This window comes from Chiloscyllium punctatum, chromosome 39 (assembly GCF_047496795.1).
Source record: "Chiloscyllium punctatum isolate Juve2018m chromosome 39, sChiPun1.3, whole genome shotgun sequence".
Taxonomy (NCBI): Eukaryota; Metazoa; Chordata; class Chondrichthyes; order Orectolobiformes; family Hemiscylliidae; genus Chiloscyllium; species Chiloscyllium punctatum.
Window position 1 is genome coordinate 42,066,816 of NC_092777.1, and position 22,355 is coordinate 42,089,170.

Sequence of the window (22,355 nt, forward strand, 5' to 3'; positions counted from 1 at the left end):
CAATGCTGTACAGCTCTATGACTCTATAACTAACAAAAGCGATTGATGAAGTCGTGCAGTGTTGTCTACATGAAATTTAGTAATGCGTTTGATAAGATCCTACATGGCAGACTGGTCAGATAAATATTGGACAATATGGCCTCTTTCTGTGCCCCAACTTTTCAATAATTCGATGGAAGTCTAAAGAAATGAACTGAAGGAACAGGAGGAGTGAGGAATGTTACAAAAATTGTTAAATCTTCTAAAACATTCCCTTATAAGTACTAAGCCTCTTTATAACTCAGTTGGCTGAACAGCATGTTTATGATGCGGAGTGATGCCATCAGCATGGGTTCAATCCCCACACTGGTTGAAGTTACTATGAAGGACTGTCCTCTCTCCTTGCTTGAGGCTCAGGTTAAACCATCACCAATCATCTCGACTGTATTCACAGTCTCATGTCTGATAGGATTGTTGTGATTTTACCTTTACTTGCTAGTAAATTAGAAAGCTGCCCATTCATTTCTTGTATGTTTTATGTTCATCACTAGATTTTTAAACTAGTAATAGGTTGAGGGATTAAAGGGAGCAGACAGCAAAGTGAAGTTGAGACCAAGATTAGAGCAGCTATATTGATACTGAATGGCCGAGCATGTTTGAGGGGCTGAATTCCCAATCCTGTTTCTAATGTTTATGTTCTTATGAGATAGTAAAGCTCATTGTATTATCATTCAACATCTAATTATTCACTAAATTATGTTTAGAAGAATGCTCTCCTTTGATTACTTGCAATGCAGCTCATTTATTTGTTCCCATCTTAATATGTAGAACTTTGCACATTTGATCAAATTGGCCTTCAGAATTTAAAAACTCAGATTATGTTTCCTTGTGTCTATACCCACAAGCACACCTTCCTTAAAATGTTTTCAATGCATGTCAGTTTGGAAATTAGTCATCATTTTAGCTGCTCTTCTTTGAAAGATTTTCAATGGCAGAATTCAGTAACATACATGGACCACAAAAGTCCATATGAACAGATGAAAATTTAAATACTCTATTTGAAATGATGGTAGCAGGCTAAACGAAAACATTAGGTATTGATGAGAAACATAAACACCAATATCTTTTCTGTGCTCCAATTTTCCTATTATACCTACATATAAAGGAGTGCACTGCGTTCTCGACTGAAATTCATCAAACGCAACCATGCTATGGTGCGAAATTGGTGTTGCCACAGAGCAATGCCAGTCAACATTGCTGAGTTAGTTTCTGGGAAAGTCAGTAGCTGGTGATCAATGCAGTCAATGCAAATATCTTCTTCATTTGCTATTACATCCGGTGCTGGATCTTTGGTAAAAACGCTATAATCTGAAAGAAAACAGAGAAATTCAAATAATTAGGATCAAGACAGTGATTAAAAAATGTACTCTTGCATTTACTGGTTGCTTAGTTTTAGGTGAAGTGGAGTAAATGGAGTCAATGGTCCAACTCGTCCATGCTGACCACGTTTCCTAAACTGAACTAATCCCATTTGCCGCTGTTTGGCTCACATTCCTCTAAATCTTTCTTATCTGTGTATTTGTCCAAACGTCTTTTAAATCTTGTAACTGTACTCATCTTTACCATTTCTCTGGCACTTGTTCCATAAAAGCAGCACCCTCTATGTGAAAAAATTGCCTCTTAGGTCTCTTTCAAATCTTCCCCCTCTCACCTTAGACTTATGCTTTCTAGTTTTGGAATGCCCTCCCTGGGAAAATGACCTTGGCTATTCAACTTATCTATATCCCTCATGACTTTATATACCTCTATAAGGTCACCCCTCAGCCTGCTATTCTCCAGGGAAAATGGGCCAGCCTATCCAGCCTCTCCTTATAGCTCAAACCTTCCAGTCACAGCAACATCCTTGCAAATCGTTTTTGCACCCTTTCCAGCGTAATAACATCCTTCCTATAGCAGGGCGACCAGAAATGTACACAGTATTCCAAATGCGGCCTTACCAATGTCTTGTACAACTGTAACATGATGCCGCAATTCCTGTACTCAATGTTCTGATCAATGAAGGCAAGCATGCCAAACATCCATTTCATCACCCTGTCTATCTGTGACACCACTTTCAAGAAACTATGTACCCGCACCCCTAGGTCTCTCAGTTCGACAACACTCCCCAGAGCCCTATTAACTGCGCAAATCCTGCCTGGTTTGTCTTACTAAAATGCCAAACCTTGCATTTATCTAAATAAAACTCTATCTGCCATTCCTCAGCCCACTAGCCCAATTGATCAAGATCCAGCAGTGCTCTTAATATAGCCTTAGAGTTCACTGTCCACTATACCGTCAATTTTGGTGTCATCTGCAAACTTGCTAACCATGCCCATTAAATTCTCATTCAAATCATTTACACAAATGACAAATAACAATGGACCCAGCACTGAACCTTGCAGCACACCGCTGTTCACAAGCCTCCAGTCTGAACAACAATCCTCTATCACTCCCCTTTGGTCTCCTCCCATCAAGTCAATTTTATAGCTAACTTTCCCTGGATCCCATGTGAACTAACCTTACTAACTAGTCTACCAACCAAAATCTTGTCAAAGGCCTCGCTAAAGTCCATGTACCGCTCTGCTTTCATCTATCTTGTTGGTTATCTCTTCAAAAAAACTCAGTTAAGTTTCTGCAACACAATTTCCCATGCACAAAGCTATGCTGATTGTCCCTATTCAATCCTTGCCTTTCTAAATGCATATAAATCCCGTCCAAAAACTTAGCCACCGTCGAGGTCGGGTTCATCAGTCTGTAGTTCTCTGGATTTTCCTTGCAGTCTTTCTTAAATAGTGACACAACATTAGCCATCCTCCAGTCTTCAGCCACATTTGTGGCTATTGATGATACAAACATATCTGATAGGGTCCCCAGAATTTCTTCCCAAACTTTCTACAATGTCCTGGGATACATCTGACCAGGTCCCAGAGACTTATCTAACTTTATGCATTTTAAGATCTCCAGCACCTCCTTTTTTGCAATGTGAACTCTTTTCAAGACATCATTATTTATTTCTGAGTGCCCTAGCTTTCATGTCTTTCTGCACAGTAAATACTGATGTAAAATATTAGTTTTGGCCTGTTTCCATATCGGGATTCTGCTTTTTTTCTTGACCACAGCCTCAATATCTCTAGCTTTGCCATCCTCGCCCTTTACACTCGCAGGAACATGCTGTCGTTGAATTCTCATGATCTTGCTTTGAAAAGTCTGCCACTTGCCAGATGCCCCTTTACCTTCAAACAGCCTCCCCCAGTCAACTTTTGAAAGTTTCTGTCTAATACCATAAAAATTGGTCTTGTCCCAATCTAGAAAATTAATTTGAGGATGGGACCTATCCTTTTCCATATCTAATTATGGTCACTTGCCCTGCCTTACTTCTCAAGAGGAGGTCAAATTTTGTCCTTTTTCTAGTACGGCCATCTACATATTGATTGACAAAGTTTTCTTTATAGATTTAACAAATCCCTCCCCATCCAAGCACAGTCCCAGTCTAGAAAGTTTAAATCCCCTGCTGTTTGAATACTATTATTTTTATGGCTATCTGTGATCTCCCTACATATCTGCTCCTCAATTGTCTGCTGACTATCTGGGGCGGGGTGGGGGGGGCGGGGGGGGCATACAATACAATCCCATCAAAGTCATCATCCCCTAATTATTCTCAGTTATACCCATATAATTTCACTGCATGATCCCCCAGGATCTAAGTACTGTTGTGATGTTTTCCATAATCAAAAACTCCACTTCTTGCTTCTCCTTCTAACCTTTCTATAGCATCTATACCCCAGAACATTGAGCTGTCAATCCTGTCTATTCCTTAGCCATACTTCTGTAAGAACTATGATACCTCAGTCCCATATTCTTATCCATCTGCCTTAACTGTCAGGCGTCTTACACTGAAATAAATGCATTTTAATTAATCAATCAGCCTTTCATCATTCTCCGCTTTATCTATTTAACTTGCTCTTGCCTGCCTTAATCCATTTAACTTGCTCTCTATAGCATCTGGATCTTCTCTCTTGTCTACTACGGTTTACGTTCCCACACCCCTGCCAAACTAGTTTAAAGCCTTCTGAATAGCTCTAGCAAATGTCCCCTCCACAATATTGGCCTCCCTCCATTCAACTACAACCTGTCCTCTTGTACAGCCACTTCTGCCCCAGAAGACATCCCAATGATCCAAAAATCTGAATCCCTGTCCCCTGCACCAGCTCTTCAGCCATGCACTCATCTGTTCTATTCTGCTATTCCTACTCTGACTCGCATGAGGCATCACCTCCAGCTGCTCATGCTCCCCTTTGAGAATTTGCTGCAATGTGAGCATTCAAACATGCACGTCGACAGATAAAACTATAGTTGTACAGCACCCTGTTAATCTATTGCAAGGTATACTGGCCTGCTTGATCAATTTCTGATTCTTCCTCCAATTTTAAGAAAACCTCATCCAAGGATGTCATGGAAACACCATAGCTGTCAATTCCAAGATTGGTACGGCTGTCCAAATCTTCAAATAGACCTGAAGACGGAGAATATAAGTAATGAACTGTTCTATTGTAATCACAGCATTATCATCGGCAGGCATGTTTAGAAGGAGATATACCAATTTACAACCTACAATACTTTTTATTCCCCCCAAAACAACAACAGTTACACAATCTTTGTGCTATTACTAATTAAAGTACTTGTTAAATACACCAGAATTAGGAAAATGAATACCTGAAAATTTGTTAACATCCTGAAGAGGTAAAGTATATGCCAGATCCAGCTCATGCAATTGTGAAAATTCAGCATTTGGTATATGATATTTGACCAGTGATGTCACTTTATCAGGGTAGCAGGACTCATTTACAGACATTCTGTTCAAAATCAAAAATCAAACTATTATAGATATTATAACCAGATATTGAATATAGATGGCACTGCATGAAGTTGGCAGAGTTTCTTAGAACATCATGATTGATTAGGTAATCTGCAAATTACACTGCTCTATTTCTCAATCTTTATACGCAAATTTTCTATATAAGTAAATTGAATATGCTGAAGTAAGCAAAATTCCAAATCAAGACCCTGGAAGCTGTGCCACTGATGAAATGTATCCAAAATGTTTACATGCTGTTGTTGAATAAAAGATTTTATGATGTAATTTCTTTGGATGGAAACCTAATTTTCATAACTGAACTTAACAAATGATAGCTCAGTTGGAGTACAATGAAGAATGGTGAGCCCCACACTAAAGGAAGAAATTAAAAAGACCCTAGATAGAGTACAAATAAAGTTTGTTCAGGTATTACAGGTGATGAGGGACTTCAGTTATGAAGGGAAGCTGGAAAACATAGGACTGTTGTCATTGGATAGAGAGGTTAGGAGGAGTTCAAGATAATGAGTGGTTTCAATAAAGTGGAGAGAAAAATATTTTCCTCTAGCAGGTTGATGAGTAGCTAGGAGTCACAAGTTTAAATTTATTGGTAAACAATTTAAAACACGTTTAAAGCATATTTTTTCCTCCTCAGAGTTGTCAGAATCTTGAATACAGAAAATGTGGTAGAAGCTAATTCTAGAAATATTTTTAAAAAGGGACTTGAACAGGGATTTGAGAATGTGGGCTGTGAGCATGGATTTCTCAGAGGAATTAAAAATCTGATAAACCAGCTGCACATGATCAGAGATTGGGTAGCAGTTGAAGTGTCTACATCCACAGCATTTCACCTGCAAATCCAAGCTGAACCTTTTTCCATGGGTTGAAATTATGTAGTGGACAGAATACTACAACAACCTTTGTCTCTTCTTTGGGTGAAATGTTGGAACTTAGCTATCCAGGTACCTGAAGAATATTTTAAACAGCACTAGAGCCCTGTTCACCTGTAGAGATGACATACATTAGGTTTGTTTCCTTTTCTCTAAAATTTAGAAGATTAAAAGGGTGATCTAATCAAAGCATTCAAGCTATTAACAAGATAAAGATAAATTATTCCTACTCGTTGGGGATTCTAGAACTAGGAGGCATAATCTGAGAATTAGGGCCAGTCTGTTCAGGACAGAAGTTAGGAAGTACTTCTATACACAAAGGGTGCTAGATGTTTCAGACTCGTTTCCACAATGGCAGTGGATGCTGGATCAGTTGTTAATTTTAAATCTGAAATTGATAGATTTTTGTTCAGAAAATAATTGAGTGATATGGGCCAATAGCAGATATATGGATTTAGGCCACAGTTCTGCCATTATCTTATTTAATGATGGAAATGCTTGAGGGGCTGAACAGCCTACTCCTGGAGTTTACATGGAGTTTTTTTTTGGATAACTTGCACTCAGCAAATTAAACCCATTCCTGTTGATAAAAATCACAGTCAATTAGAGTCTTCAGCTCTACATGAGGGGACTCAAAAGTTAGCACTGCTGCCTCCCAGCGCCAGGGACCTGGGTTCAATTCCAGCCTTGGGAGACTGTGTAGAGGTTGCACATTCTCTCTGCGTCTGCATGGGGTTCTTCTGTGTGCTCCGTTTCCTCCCACAGTCCAAAGAGGTACAGGTTAGGTGGATTGGCCAAGCTAACTTGCCCATAGTGTCCAGGGATGTCAAACCAGATGGATTAGCCATGGGAAATGCAGGGTTACGGGGATAGGGTAAAGGAGTGTGTCTGGATGCAATGTTCTTCGGAGGGCCAGTGTGAACTGGATAGGCCAGAGGGCCTGTTTCCACACAGCAGAGATTCTATGCGTACAACAGTTAAATCCCTGCACAATGTGGAGATTGATGGCTTTTTCTTTGCAGACTTTAGGCACATTTGATGAAGTCAATCCATGTCATAAAAGGCATCTTTCATTCATCAAATATAGTTTCCTGTATCTCCCGAACTGATGTTACTGGGATTTCTCAAGTGGATGAATGGAACGAACAAAATCCATAGGAATTGGGGGCTGTGGTCACCTTTATTTCCCTGGGGGCATAGCCTCAAATTTTGGGAGCTTTTCCAAATTTTGGACGACAGCCTCAGCTGGAAATCTCAATCCCAGGCCCATACATCCTGGAGATGATAAATTCAAATGAGCTCATGTTTAAATCACAGTTCAGAATGTTTGCACTGAAATTACTCCAGGCTGCCTCTAGACTTGGCATCACTGAAGTGACTAAAAAGAGAATGAGGTTCCACTTAAGAATGTCAACATCAGCATAAGGTTCTTTAGGTTTAAAATATCAACTGAGAGTTCAACTGTTTTCTGAAAGTTTTTTTTTGCATCTGTCCCTCCTTTCTATTTAACCATTTTATTCAAAATAATATGGCTTAGTTTTGTTAAGTATTTTTAACAAGTTATATGTTACAATTCTGAACAGAGCTTTCTTAGCATTAGGCAACAGAGAATATTTCTAAAAGGAATGATTTGTAGGCTCATTCCCTGTTTTTTGTAACCCAATATTATTACACACACTCACCAAACTTCTCTGGATGTTTTTCTATTGGCATCTGCATCACATATATACAAAAATGTGTCAACTTTTGACAATTTCCAAAGTAGGCACTATACCCAACATAATGCCCTTAAGAAGATTTCTTATTGAACCCTCAAAATGTACATGTAATACTTACCTGAGGTTATAGCCCACACCAAATTTTGATTTCAGGAACAGCGAGGAGCCAACACATTTGAGCTGCCCTTGTGAGATGACAGCTTTACGATCTACACCAAGACAGAAAAACATTTGCAGACTACATCAATTCTATCAAATGTTTTATGTCAATTATAATGCCATAAATATCATGATCTGCTGTTGTAAAATCCTTAGGTTTACATAAAATTCAGTGAGCGCTGCCAGTGTCAATAACAAATTTAATATTTAACCAAAGTAGTGATCTGTATTGCTGTGTTTTATAAACAAATACGTTACTTTGACAGAAAAGCAAGCAAAGTTTACAATTGCATTCCATTGCTAAACTATTTTTCAATAGTTTGTGTATTTTCTTTCTTTAAAACTGAGAGGAGATTTGAAACTAATTAGGTTTCTTCTAATAGCAGCACAAAGAGATTTAAAGAAAAAATTAAATTTTAAGGGTACTTGGGCTTTGTAAACATAGAAAGTTAGAGCATTAAAATGCGATAATCAGCACTAACCTGCTAGAATATCAGCTTCATCTATGAAGTGAGTAGTCAACAGTATGACCCTTCCTATTTTCCGCTTTTTCAGCAATGCCCACACCTGTTGTCGCGAACAAGGATCCATCCCAGCAGTTGGTTCATCAAGTAGTAAAACCTTTAAAGAGGTGAGAGCAATATTACAGATTAACTAAATTATAGAAAACAAATAAATCCTTTTTTACAGAGGAAAAGCTACAAGTTTATAAACACTGTGTTCTTACATTTAAATTGTTGATGCAAGCATCCTCCAGATATAATGGGATACATTTATTATTCTGAACTCATCTGTTAAGCAACTAGAAAAAACAAGTCACTTTGTAACAGTGTCTTTTTTTAAGTAAAATAATTCAAATAGAGAAGTACTTAAAATAAAAAGACCATTAATGCTAATATATCAGTGCCGAACAAAACATGAAGAAAGTTAACCAAAAGAATCAAAGGAATATAGAAATACTATCCTATCTCTACATACAATACCTTAAGCTAAAACTGCAGAGTGCAAAAGTATTGCATTAACTGGCAACAATGGCCACTATATATAATAAAGTAAAATGAACTGCTGCTTAGATAATTGGAGACAAAAGAAATGCTTACATTTCGATAATTTGTAATATCTTTAAGAAGTGTTTATTTGGATGGGTAGATACAAAGATTGGCACTTTGTTCTTTTACTGTGGAATATCATGAGGCATATCAAAAAGATGAAAACCTTTCTGAGCTATCAGACCTTATTGTGATCATTATTTATGTGGAGTCTTAACGGATTTCACTTAAGGTCTGAGTTGATGCACTTTTCTCATAATATGAAAACAGAAATTAATATATAAGTCAGTTGGAAGTAAGTTTACTGACTATTCATAAACTTCTACAATAAACAGGTGAAATTATTTAAAATAAAATAACAAAAATGTACTTATGCTTCTAAACATTTTACGCACAGAGATATATAGAAAACTTGAGAAGATTCAGCATTTCACTTTTTAATGATATATGGATTCAAATTTCACTTTAATAATGTGTTATTCTAGAGTCTCCACTTCCATAATTAAATGTGGAAATCCAGAGATCCTGCTCCTCCATAGGATGCACCATTGTTTCATTTCTGACAGACTCGGTACTGATGGTGTGAATTTTGGGTATGTACCCAAGGTCAGTACTAATCATGGCTGTCAAAGTTAAGATAGACTGTGTTTATGAAATAGTGTATTTTTAACCAATGTGTTCCAACACAGGGTAAACCTCTCTGCTAATTTAAACCAGACACACAGAAAAGCTCACCTCACCCCATAATCTGTTAAAGTACGAGTGATAAAGAACTACCTAAATTCCACTAATTAAAGAAAACATTAACAATTTATTCTTTAACTCCAAGAAAAGAGAACATTAAACAACAACTATCTATACTTTAAGCCTCATTTGTTTGATCGATTTATCTACCTCCCACCCTACAACAATATACTGATCCAATAAAACCATCAATTAAGATTTAGTTTCAAATCAAGTTTCAAAACCAGCCAACTGTCAATCTTCCCTTTGTATCTTCCTGTCTTCTTTTCTTCGGTCTTCTGCTGCACAGGTCGTTCACAGATAAAAGGTACCTTTCAGAGATCAGATCTGCTGGCAGTCTGTATTGGTGCTCTTTGCCTCTCTGGCCAACTGTTCAAAATGCCTGAATTTTATTGCCCAAAACATCTCATTGGTTTGATGTTGTCAAAACAGTAAAATTCAAATTCGATTGGGTTTTACTATCTTGAGGCATACTTTAAACTGATTGGCTAAATTCAAATTGTTGTGTAACCTGAGCTCCATCTCAAATGTTACATCTTTAAGTTGTCCAGCACATTCTGTGCCTGCAGTCAGTCACATCACAGGCTTCCCAACTTTCACTCTCTCTTAAAGGTACAGGTACATGCCTACAACTTCATAACAAATGTTATAAATGATCAACAGCTTACAGCCTCATTAGTCTTGAAAAATTTTTTTTAACAATAGTGGAGTCTCATTCCCTAGGAAAATTGTTCCAGCTTTTTGAAAATAAAATGTTAAATTTTACTTTTACTGATTGTCTCTTTTAACGCTTTGTCTTAATCCCAACTGTAGTTCTCAACCTATTCTCCTACATCTATATCATGTAAATCTGATTTATATTTCTTGCCTCATACTGCCTGGTCCCTTTTCAAGGACATAAGAATAGAAAAGACCGTGGATTTGTGGAAATTTTCATTTGGAAGCTGATAAAAATATTCTTGGTAGTTGTCAGCAATGTGTTCTGCAAAAGCTGATACTTTTGTGTTAAGAGCAAAATTGGGGTCCATTATAAATTTGAGTGCCGAGAACGGCAAATGGTAAGATGGGGTGAGAATTGAGCAACAGAACACCATAGGACCAAGATAGGAAGTTAACAATAAGAATTGGGTAAGATAAATCTCGCCAGACCTTATGGTGACAAACCCTCCAAAAGCCTCACCAGAAGTAATACTTAATGAAAAAGCATATGATTCAGTCTAATTGACAATTTACCTAGTCTTGTGTCATCAGCAAATTTAGGCACCACAAATTTGATCCTTATATCTAAGTCAATGATATAGATTGTAAATAGTTGAGGTCCCAGGTCTGATCCTTGTAGAATTCCACTAGCTGGAGTTTACCAAACCAAGAAAGATATTTATTGTTACTGTCTGCTTATTGTTAGCTAACCAATATTAATATATTACGCTAAGTCATTTTCTCTTATCTTTAAGAAGCCCAACAGCTCAAAAAGAGGCTCAATGGTCTATTGAGTCTGCATCAATCCTCTGAAGAGCATCCCACTCAGACACAGCCCCCTATCCTTTCTCTGTAACCCCCCATTTTTAGCATAGCTAATCCACCTAGCCTGAAGTGCCTGGACACTATAGACAATTTAGCATGGCCAGTCCACTTAACACACACATCTTTAGACTGTGGGAGGAAACCAGAACACCGGGAGGAAACCTACGCAGACACAGGGAGAATGTGTAAACACCACATAGGCAGTTGCCCGCAGGTGAAATCGAACCTGGATCCCTGGTCCTATAAGGCAGCTTTGCTAACCACTGATTATGTACCACCTATTATGTAGGTGGTGCAAATGCCTCTTGGAAATCCAAGTTCACCTTATCTATAGCTTTCACTTTATTAATTTCTGGCATACCTAATCAAAAAATATTAATAAATTAGTTACAAACATGACTTCCCTCTCACTAAACCACATTAACTCTGTTTGATCCCATTATGATTTTTTAAGGACACTGCTATGACCTCCATAATAATGGAGTTCAGCAATCACCATTTTACAGATGTTAGGCTAAATTATTAGAGTTTCCTGCTTTCTGTCTCCTTCTCATTTTTAATAAAATGTGTATTTTTTCTATTTTCCAACCTACCAGGACCATTCCAGAATCTAAAAAAAATTGGAAAATTATAAATATTGCCTCTACTCTTTGCAATCACATCTTTAAAAAGAAGCCTAGGATGCAGGTCTTATGGTCTTAGTAGATAAAGTGGGACTAAAATTTTGGAAATGTAAAAATAATTTTTGAAGTAGTTTCAAAAATACCTTTCATTATACTAATTGGTGTATTACTGGGTGAGAGTTCATATCACTGATTAAAATAAAAAGCGTAACCATACCTATAGATCCACCACTGATGTCTCACCTTAGGATCTCCCAAAATTGCCATCCCCATTGAAAGTTTCCTTTTTTGTCCACCACTGAGTTTTTCTGCACGGACATCCATAATCGTTTCCATATCCAGTTCTTTTATGACATTCAGCACCTGAAATAAGCAACAATGAAAAGACAAATTAAAAACTGATCATTTTCAAAATCATTTTGAATAAATGCATTCAAAAATACTAACTGAAAATCACTCCAACACTGACCAGCACAAAGATCAGTCATTATACGAATTACTATATAAATGTTCTTTTTTTTAAACACCAAGACAACCTTAAAAGCACAAAATGCTCTACCTATATCTTGGGTCTGTTGCCCCATAATTGAATCTGTTCTACTTTCTGTGCTAGCGAATTTCTTCCGAATTTCCTATTTGATTTCTTGGTGCACTGTGAAACCTTCTACTCGATGATGGTTGACATCAAACTTCACAGTGCCAGATCCCAGAATCGCGACGCTCCTGGGCTATTTTCTGAAAGGTGCAATGGAACCCTAGCCTTTTGCTCATTTTAAATTTCAAAAAATGTCAGAAGGCAGCTCCATCTTGGCATGCTCTCTCTGTCACTTATCTGGAAATGCATCTTGCTATCAATCTAGAGGACCTCCGACTGGCTTTGAGAGCTCAACCACCTTCCTTAATTCAATGGCATATCTACTTTCTGATTGCAAATTGGCCAAATAATGGAAAATCAGTGGTTTATTAATTTTTCCCATTCAATTCAGATTTCTGATCCCCATTTCAACTTAATCACAGACTGCTGAAGCTCATGGAAAAAGTCCTGTCCTCTGTGTCTACTCTATGAAACTCTTGCATTAATTTGAAAAACCTCAATCTGTTCATCCTTCAATCTGGTCCCCCAAGAGAAAAGCAAGTCAATCTGTTCATCTTTTCCTGATAGTTTAGAACTGTGAGGTTATACCTACCTTCCTTCTTTAGGAAGAAATCTTTTATGCACCTTCTCCAGTGCTTCTCTAACTTGTGGCTACCGGACTGTAAACAGAATTCCAATGAGGTCCCACTAAGATTAGATACAAGTTTAGCAGACTGGTTTTAATTTTCACTTTGTGATGTGAGATGTGTGTTTCAATTTTGAGTTAGAGACATTTGGGACCATTTGTATGTAGAGGATTTAATGATTAATTTGTAAGACTTTATGAGCCATACTTTGTTTAAAAGTGCTTGAGAGAAATAGTTTTTAGGGGCTAATGGGAATTTGTTTACACTGGAAGAGGTTTTACCAGTGAACAAATTAAACAATGTAGTAAATTAGGCTTCAGTTAGAAGCATATAGAATTGTTTGGGTAAGGGAAAACACCCATTGCTTAAAAAGACCTTTTAGTTTCAGTTCAAATTTGCAGAAGCCATGGTTCAAGCTGTGGAAATCAATTTCTCTTGAAGAAGCAAGACAGGTTACCACATTGAAAATAAGGAGTTTAGTTTGAAAGTTCCAATCCAGAATTTGTTGACATAACATGCTGAAGGGGTTGTGTAAAGCTGAAATAATCTTAAACTCAGTTGTCTGAAGACTTAAGGAAGACATTATCAGATTTTTGGCATCCAGAGTTGAAGCATTAAAGTTAAGCTCTATGTTTTTTGATAGAGAAGGGAACTCTCTCCGATGCTTGAGTAAAGGGGTGTTGTTGGGATTAATGGGATTGTATTTTATCAAATTGTTAATTTGTGCCAGGTGTAAATAGTTTGATTTATTCTCATTTACCTTGTTTTTCTGATAAACTTCTGTTTATTATTAATACCAAATCTGCAACATTATGTGCTTGTGTTTGAGTAAAGGCCAACTTGTTGAAACCAAAAAGGTAACAAAATATGTTTATCAGATTTTAGCCTCGGATCTGACTTGTCCAGTAATAACATTAGCTTGGATCATAGTAAGTTGTAACTTTCTAGAAATGAACCCTAGTGCTTAGTTTCCTTCTGTTATGGTCTCTGCAACCTTTAGTGATTTGTACATTTGTACCCCCAAATCCTATTGCACCTTCAACCTATTTTGATTCTTGTTTTTCAAGTAAAAAGATACCTTGTTATTTTTCTTACTGAAAAATAATACCTTATACTTAACTGTAACACTAAAATCAAGGTTGATCTACATTCTTCCTGCCTTAATTGCTCAGTAGAAATGGGAAGATATCTGGAAATTGTAACTTTTTTAATGACATAAGATCTTTGATGTGATTGTAAAGATTATACTTTGATTCTGATATTTTTAGGCTTTGATCCTCAAAGAAGTAAGGTCGACTTTACATGAGGTATGCAAAAAAATTATGTTTTGTTTCAAAGCCAAAACCATTTAAGGTTGACATTTGCAAGGGATTGACTTTTACCTGAATATGTATGATTTATGTGCACTTCTGATACAAAATTTTGGAGAGTATTGTAATGAAAGGTAAATTCACACATGCTAGATTTGTGATTCTGACAAATACCTGGTCATTTTTATTGTAATCAGATACGAACAAATATTAATTTATTTGCTAGATTAATTTTTTACATTTATATCCTCACAAATAAAACCCAACAATTTAAAAATGCAAACCAAAAAGGAACAAGCACCAAAACTGAATTAGGAAGTGGTATTGAAAAGGGTTTTGTAAGCTCTTCACAGACTTACCTCTTTATCAATTTCCTGTGCTGTGATTCCTTTTATCATAGCAAGAATTTTTAAATGTTCCTTTACTGTAAGACTGTAAAATAGGACATCAAACTGTGGACAAACCCCCATCATCTTTCTGATCTGAATTATTTCATCCAATTCAGAAACTCTGTATCCATAAACTGTTGCACAACCTATGAGGTAGGAAGAAAAACTCACATTAAATCTTACTAATCATGGTCCTGAAACAAGCAGCTTTCTAACCCGTGTGCAGATGAATAGTGATTTACACAAATTTTCACCTGAAGAATATTAGTATATTTCCTATTGTTCAGAGAAAATCTTATTCACACAGAACAGAGTAGTGTAGGTACTATACTCACTGATTGGACTGGTCTGACCATAAAGCACAATACAACACTACAACAACACGACTCCAACATGGCCAACACATCAAATAAAAAACCATGAAAAATTATCAGATTTTGTTTCAATGATGGATTAAAATTTGCTAGTAATGCAGCCTTTTTGGAAGAATGCTGGTTAAATACTGCTCACTTGTAAAAATGTCTTGTTCTGGTTCCCACTTTTAAGTCAGTAAGTTCAGTGTTAGAATTTTGAGAAACCATCTGTAGAGACAGGTTTTTTCCAGACTTTGGAATTTTGCTGGAAATTTAAATATACTTAATTAAATTTTGAATGAAATATTTATCATTCTTTGGAAACAAAGATTTATCTTTTTATGTTAAGGTTGAATTTCCATTTTGTGATCTTTTTGATGGTTGCTAATAATAAGGGAAATAGCACTGGTATTTTCAGTAGACTACTAATCCAGAGAGCCAGGCTAAATGTTCTGAGGACAAGGGTTCAAATCCCACCACAGGTAAAATTTAAATTCAATTAATAAATCTAGAATTAAAAGCTAGTCCAATAGAAACCAGGAAACAGCTGTTGTAAAAGCCCATCTGATTCATTAATGTCCTTTGGGAAGGGTAATCTGTCATCCTGGCATGTGACTCTATTGCAATATGGTTGACACTTAGTAGCCCTCTGATAAAGCCTAGGAACCCACTTAGTTCAAGGCAATTAAGGATGGCCAACAGATGTTGCTGCAGACAGCATTGCCATCATCCCAGTAGAAGGAAAAAACTTTGCAGATAGAATAGGATGTAAAAAATTTGTTCCACTTTGATAATCTAATGAAAACATACTTAGAGTACAGGTTTCTATTCTAAGGCAGTATATATTTTTTTCTAAAACGAGTCAGCAAAAAAAAGGAGATAAAAGCTATTTTATAATAGGTTATTTTATAATATTATTTTATAATATAATAGTATGCATAACAGAATGTGTGATCTGCTTTTGTGTATTAAAATGATATGTAGCAGTCAAAAAGTACTGCAACACTGTGTGGGGCTGTTAACATAACATTACATAACAATGTTACATGAAAGAGTCGATGCAGATTATCAGGAAATGACAAGGGGTTAAACAAAGGAGAAAAATATGGCTTTAGCAGTTGAACAATAATTGTCTCTGCATGCTAAAGACATGTATTGAGAATAAGCTCTTGCTCACCAACAGTTTTCCGCTTCCTTAAATAACTACAACAAAATGTCTTTGCTGAAGTCCCACTTTAAGCACTGGTATCTAATCAACTGACTACCATCTTATTATTTCAAAGTTAAACTTCAAGATCTATCCACTTAGAGGGCCCCAGGAATAGAAGGTCCAGAACTGTCTCAATGTCTCAAGATTCAAACAGACAGTTATGAAATTTGCCTATTATAATAAAAAAAGATAATTGCATGGAGGATAATTAGGTATATAGTGTAATCCATTGTTTAAGAAGCTCCTAGCCGTACCTCTTGTAAGAAACATAAGACATAGGAGCAGAAATTAGGCCATTCAGCCCATGAAGTCTGCGGTGCCATTCAATCATGGCTTAAAAGTTTCTCAACCCCATTCTCCCCTTGATCCCCTTGACAATCAAGAACCTTTCTATCTCCATCTTAAATATACTCAATGACCTGGCCTCCACAGCCTTCTGTGGCAGTGAATTCCATAGGTTCACCACTCTCTGGCTGAAGAAGTTCTTCTTATCCCCATTCTAAAAGGGTCTTCCCTTTATTCTAAGGCTGTGCCCACAAGTCTTAATCTCTCTACCAAAGCAAACATCTTTCCAACATCCACTCTGTCCAGGCCATTCAGTATTCTGTAAGTTTAAAATAGATCCCCCTCATCCTTTTAAACTCCATTCAGTATAGACCCTGTGTTCTCAAATGTTCCTTATACCTTAAGCTTTTCATTCCTGGAACCATTATCATGAATGTCCTCTAACATGCTCCAGGACCAATACATCCTTCCTGAGATACACGCCCAAAACTGCACACAATATTCCAAATGTGGTCTGACTAGAGACTTATAGAACCTCAGAAGTACATCCCTGTTTTCATATTCAAGTCCTCTAAAACTAAATGTAAACATTGCATTTCCTTTCCTAACTACTGACTCAACCTGTAAGTTACCTTGGGAGAATCCTGGACTAGAACTCCCAAGTCTCTTTGCACTTCAGACTTCTTAATTTTCTTCCAATTTAGAAAACAGTCCATGCTTCTATTCTTCTTAACAAAGTGTGTGACCTCACAATTTCCCATGTTGTACTCCATCTGCCATTTCTTTGTCTAGCCTGTCCCAATCCTTCTGCAGCCTCCCTGCCTCAATACTACCAGTCACTCTACATATCTTTGTATTGTCGGCAAACTTAGCCAGAATGTCCTCAGTTCCTTCATCTAGACCGTTAATGTACAAAGTGAAAACACTGACCCTTGCAGAACACCACTTGTCACCGGCTGTCATCCTGAGAAGAACCCTTTTACCCCCACTCTGTGCTTTCTGCCAGACAGCCAAGATTCTATCCATGCTAACACCTTGCCTCGAACACCATGGGTCCTTATCTTACATTGTTTTAATTGAACTAATGAGGTAACCCAGAAATAATTGGAGAAAAATAAAACCTCTAAGAAATTTACCTTAATACCAAGTCATCACTGTCCAAGAATGATGTCTACAGAAGTAGCTACAGGACTATGCAAATCAAGGTCAGAGAGGGGCATGACAAGGCAAAATTTGTTAGAGAAGGGTCTGTTTCTGTGCTGTCCATCTCTATGACTCTAATTAGCTTTCAACCATCAATGAGAAAGACGAGTCAATAAGTTGTCACAGATCACACCAACAAATGCTCTCCTGATAACCAGTCATGCTGTTAGAAACAACAAATGCTATCAAATTCCTGCCTGCCAGGAAATATCCAAGAGTTGACACTATCCCTGCTGAGGTCGACAAGGTTGGAGTTCAGAACTTGGGCAAGAAACTCATAACTCTTCCAGTCCAGTTTACAACAAGGAGCCATCCAGAAAGAGTTCAAAGATGTCTCCACAGTCCACTTGTACAACTGGAAAGGAACTTGCCAATCTTGTATCAATCACAGAATTATCTCCATTACCAGTAAAACCTTCACCAAAATTCTGCTGAACTGCTTAATGCAATATCCCAATCAAGGTATTGTACCAGAGAATGAGTACAGTTTCAGCAAAGTTTTAAGAGCACCTGATATGCAGTTAGACAGCTTCAGGAGAAATGCTAAGAACAGAATTTGTTGACCTGACCAAGACCTTTGATACGGTCACCTGTGAGGGCTTATGGAAGGTACTAGAGAAATTTCGTTGCCCTGTGAAAGTCTGTGAAATGATTTAAGTTTCATGAAGTCATGCTTGCACATGTCTTAGGTGGGAATGGGTCTCCTGACCCATTCCCAGTAATGCAGTTAGACAGAGCTGCATGCTAGTGTCAGCCATTTTCAGCATGCTTTACTCAGCTAAGGTCTATAATGCCTTTCATGTTGGTGATTCCGACCTCAAAATCAGATGTTGCATGGTTGGGAAGCTGATTAATCTGAAATGATTCCAGACACAAAACAATGTTTCTGGGAATGTGCGACATAATTTGCTCTTTGCAAATGATTGTGCACTAACTGCTGGTTCTGAATAGACTTGTTATCCAATGCATTCTGCAACTTTGTCCTTATAATCACGATGAAGAAAGAAGCAGGAATGTATCAACCAGCACCAGGAAATTCCCATCTCAACCCAGTTTTTAGTTCACAACCAGAACGTGCTTTGTACAAACAATCTGTTTGGGCACAGAGATCGTGCGCATTCCTGGCTTGGTGGGGAGGGATGTTGGTTGAGTTGAAAATAACATTTTTTGTGTAGCAAAGAGAGGATGACTATATTTATAATGAATATAAGTCATACTATGCATTCTCACTGGGGAGACAGACCATTCAAGTTACGCTGTATCTTCAACCACATCAGCATTCTTAGGACAATTATTCAGCATTTGTTAATTTTAATATGTATGCAGATTCACTATGGTGTAAAACTATTTCTGATCTTGCTCTTTGTATTGCATTAATACTTTGCATCTTACCATCTGACAGAGGACACAGTCCAGAAAGAATGTTAATTAATGTTGTTTTCCCAGTTCCACTGTGACCCAGTAGTGCTGTGATCTGATCTTGATAAATATCAAATGACAAACCTGAAATAAAGTATATTACACACATAAAGACAATCTAAATTTTTTTTGGTCCCTCAGAAGAAAGTAACATTTATTTTCTCAGTCCTAATGTATCAGTCACCAACTATGAGGCCAAAGAAGGTCTTATCCATTCTGAACTAGGGCAGCGTCATACAATGCTGAAGGTCACCTGTCCGGTGAACCTGTAAATGCTCTTTTGCAGGAACTATTTAAATGTTCCATTCTGTGCTCTTTCCTCATGTTTATTCAATTCCATTTGCAAAGTTATTATTGAATATGCAACCTTCAACCTTTCGGGCAGTGGATTCCAAATCATAATGATGTGTGAAAAAAAGGATTTTTCTTCATCTCCCCTCTGATCTTCATTTGTCCTAATTTGCTGAGAGGGTCCTTATGGTCTCCCATCACAGACCACTAACAATAAATGTTATAGTATGGCCTGAAAGCAGATTCCCCATTTTTGCCACAACAGTATGTTCAAGGAGCCAACAGGCTAGAATAGGGAGAAAATATAAAAGTACTGAATAGAGGAAGCTTCAGTTTCAAAAATAAAATTCTAATTATGTTCTTCAGTTAAACTGGAACAAAGGAGTTTTGAATTACAATGAATAGCTTGTGTCATGTCAGAGGAAGCAGTTACTCAGAAATTTAACTCAAGGTAAAATATTTCAATGGCATGGTACGTTACATGCTAAAATGACACTTACTAATGTCAAATAGTATTAAAATTAGTCACTTAAAAGAAAAGTAATACTTTACTAGCATATAAATGCATAGCAGACAAGGCACAGCAGTTTCTCATTTTTGAACTGAACAAAATTACCTTCCATTGCATTGGAACAAAAATTAATAATGAAGCAATCACTCTAACAGAGGATTACCAGAGACACAAACCTTTCAGTGCTTCCACTTTTTTCTCTTTTCCTTTATATAACTTGTGAACACCTTTTAACCTGAAAAAGAACCACAGTCATTGAGGATTGCACTCATTATTGAATAATGTTTTCTTAATAAGTAGATAAATGTACCAAAAAATGTAATCTCATATTACAAAAACGTATTTTCTTAGCCAGTAGTCCCTCCCATTCTGATTAAAAACCAAACATGATAGAAAGAAATTGGAATGACTGACTCACATATTTGCTGTAGACAAATTTTAACAATATTATTCAGCAGTTCTAGCAGTGGAATTCTTTTGTAGTTAGTATATATGGACAAGTGAAGTACAATAAAAGCAGTGCTTTCATCTGCAAACAAAGAAGATTTCTGGAATTTTGAAACCAACTCTGTAGATGAGAAGAAGTCCCTAATTTATGTGTTAGGAACGTAGTCAATTAATTAAATTTATATAGAATGTGAATGAGCAGCACAGAAATAGGCTGTTCAGCTCAACATGCACTTGCCAGTGTTTATATTCAATGGCAGCTTCTTCTCACATTTCATTCAACTTCATCAGCAAATCTTTTACTCTTCCCTCATGACTAGCTCCCCTAAGTGCATTCATATTGTTTGTCTCAACCACTCCTTCTAACCACACTCTGGATAAACAGGCTTCTCCTGAAGATTTAAGATAGTTATCAATTTCCCTTGCCTCAGTTCAAGATGGTCTTAATTCACTCTTAGTTAGCCTGGGTGTAGAATCTTTGTCCTACTTGCTGATCAACTTGTAAATGGGGTAAATATTAATAGATAAATAAAGTAAAAGATAAAGTGTGAACATCACATCATTAATGACAATATACACTGAATATCCATTTGCCTTTAAAATTAACATATCTTCAGTCAGAGGCATTTGAAGTGAGATAACTAATGAATCTTGCACCTTAATTCAATTCTGTCTATTTGACAACTGCATATGAAATATCATACAATAATTTTCTAACATTTGTATATTGCCATCACATTATGAAAGTTATTTGTTTAATTCAAAAGTTTTATCTTATAATAAATAACCTAAGAAATCTGTTCTCCAAAAGGCATTTTCATCCTTAGTGGGCCGATCATCTATTATTTGAGAATTTCAGAAACTAGTTGTGTATTACTTTGCTCGTAAGTTTATTCTTTTAATCTGCACATAATGATAGTTATCACCTTTTGGAACAAACAGGAAATTGAACTGGATTTCTTGTGTTATCTCTTGTTAAGGGGCAATTACATAGAACACCATTTTGCTCACAGTATGCATACTAATTTACAGATTTCATGGCAAATTAATTTGCACATTATTGAATAAGGACATTGCTGTAATTCAATTTTTGGCACCCAAGCATATATTATTCTATTAGGTCTATACATCTTGCCTGTGTAATAATGTAATTCACAAGCCAAAAAACATTACTTCATAATACAGTTTAACATCTACTTAGACATCAATAAAACCACAAAGTGGAGTACTTAGCATAGTTCTGCCACAGTTACATTAGAATCCAGGAAGTCCATCAGTTAAAATGGCAAGGTCTTCAATACCATGTCAAACTTCAAAAGGAGTTCATTTTTAGATGCTGTTCATACCTGATTGCTTCTTTTCCTTTAAGTTCTGCAGGCACTGCTTCCACCACCTCATTAAACACAGGTCCAAGGCCAAACTCATTTTCACTAATTGAATCAATGTTAACATAATGTTTTTGTTTATGGAACCAGTATGAGGGTTTAAGGAAGTAGAAAAAAGGTTGACGTTGCCCAAATTCACCTATATATACAAAGAAAGGTAACTAATAAAAAATATGCTGAATGAGAAATAATAAATACTAAAATATTATGAAATTTCTTCATTATTGAAACAAAGATCAAACAACTACATATTTATTAAAAGCACTAATCACACAGAGCATAGCAGCAATGATAGAATTATCTTGGACTAACAGGGAGAAAGTGCAGTTTTTGAAACATTCTATTTCTAATGCAATAGAGGACTTTAAAGAAGATTTTGAAATCAAACAACTTAATTGTATGCAGCCTACCCATACCAAAACACACAATGACTCAGTAAATAGAACTTGCAAAGGTACACCAAAAGGTCAAGCAGACAAATAAAACGTTAATTTACTTTGTTATCCTTCGTTAGGAACGTAATATTTCTCTTGCATTCAGCATGTAACTCAAATCAAAATGCTCTGTACAATGCAATTTTGCTGTACGTCTCCATGACTTTGCAATGCAGTTTTTAGAAAGACTGTATAAAGCACAATAAGATATGAAGTGTAATGCTTGTGCCGTATTCCATTTCTGCAGTATTCCATACATGCCCCTAGATATTATCCTCTGTACATAACTGTAGATACGTAAGTGCATTTCATCTGCAAAT

The 22,355-nt window shown here is 36.6% G+C and overlaps 1 protein-coding gene across 2 annotated transcripts in view; it reads right to left on the minus strand.

Moving 5' to 3' along the window:
- The window catches only part of abca5 (ATP-binding cassette, sub-family A (ABC1), member 5), a 94,130-nt gene that overhangs the window by 38,407 nt on the left and 33,368 nt on the right, over positions 1–22,355 (minus strand). For both annotated transcript variants that reach the window (XM_072558538.1, XM_072558539.1), the window contains exons 9-18: positions 21,563–21,740; positions 19,946–20,004; positions 18,941–19,051; positions 14,468–14,643; positions 11,821–11,940; positions 8,120–8,258; positions 7,597–7,687; positions 4,732–4,871; positions 4,412–4,531; positions 1,137–1,347 (exon numbers count right to left, since the gene is read on the minus strand). In XM_072558538.1, coding sequence (XP_072414639.1) covers positions 1,137–1,347; positions 4,412–4,531; positions 4,732–4,871; positions 7,597–7,687; positions 8,120–8,258; positions 11,821–11,940; positions 14,468–14,643; positions 18,941–19,051; positions 19,946–20,004; positions 21,563–21,740 — 1,345 coding nt within the window. The remainder of the gene's footprint in view (positions 1–1,136; positions 1,348–4,411; positions 4,532–4,731; positions 4,872–7,596; positions 7,688–8,119; positions 8,259–11,820; positions 11,941–14,467; positions 14,644–18,940; positions 19,052–19,945; positions 20,005–21,562; positions 21,741–22,355) is intronic.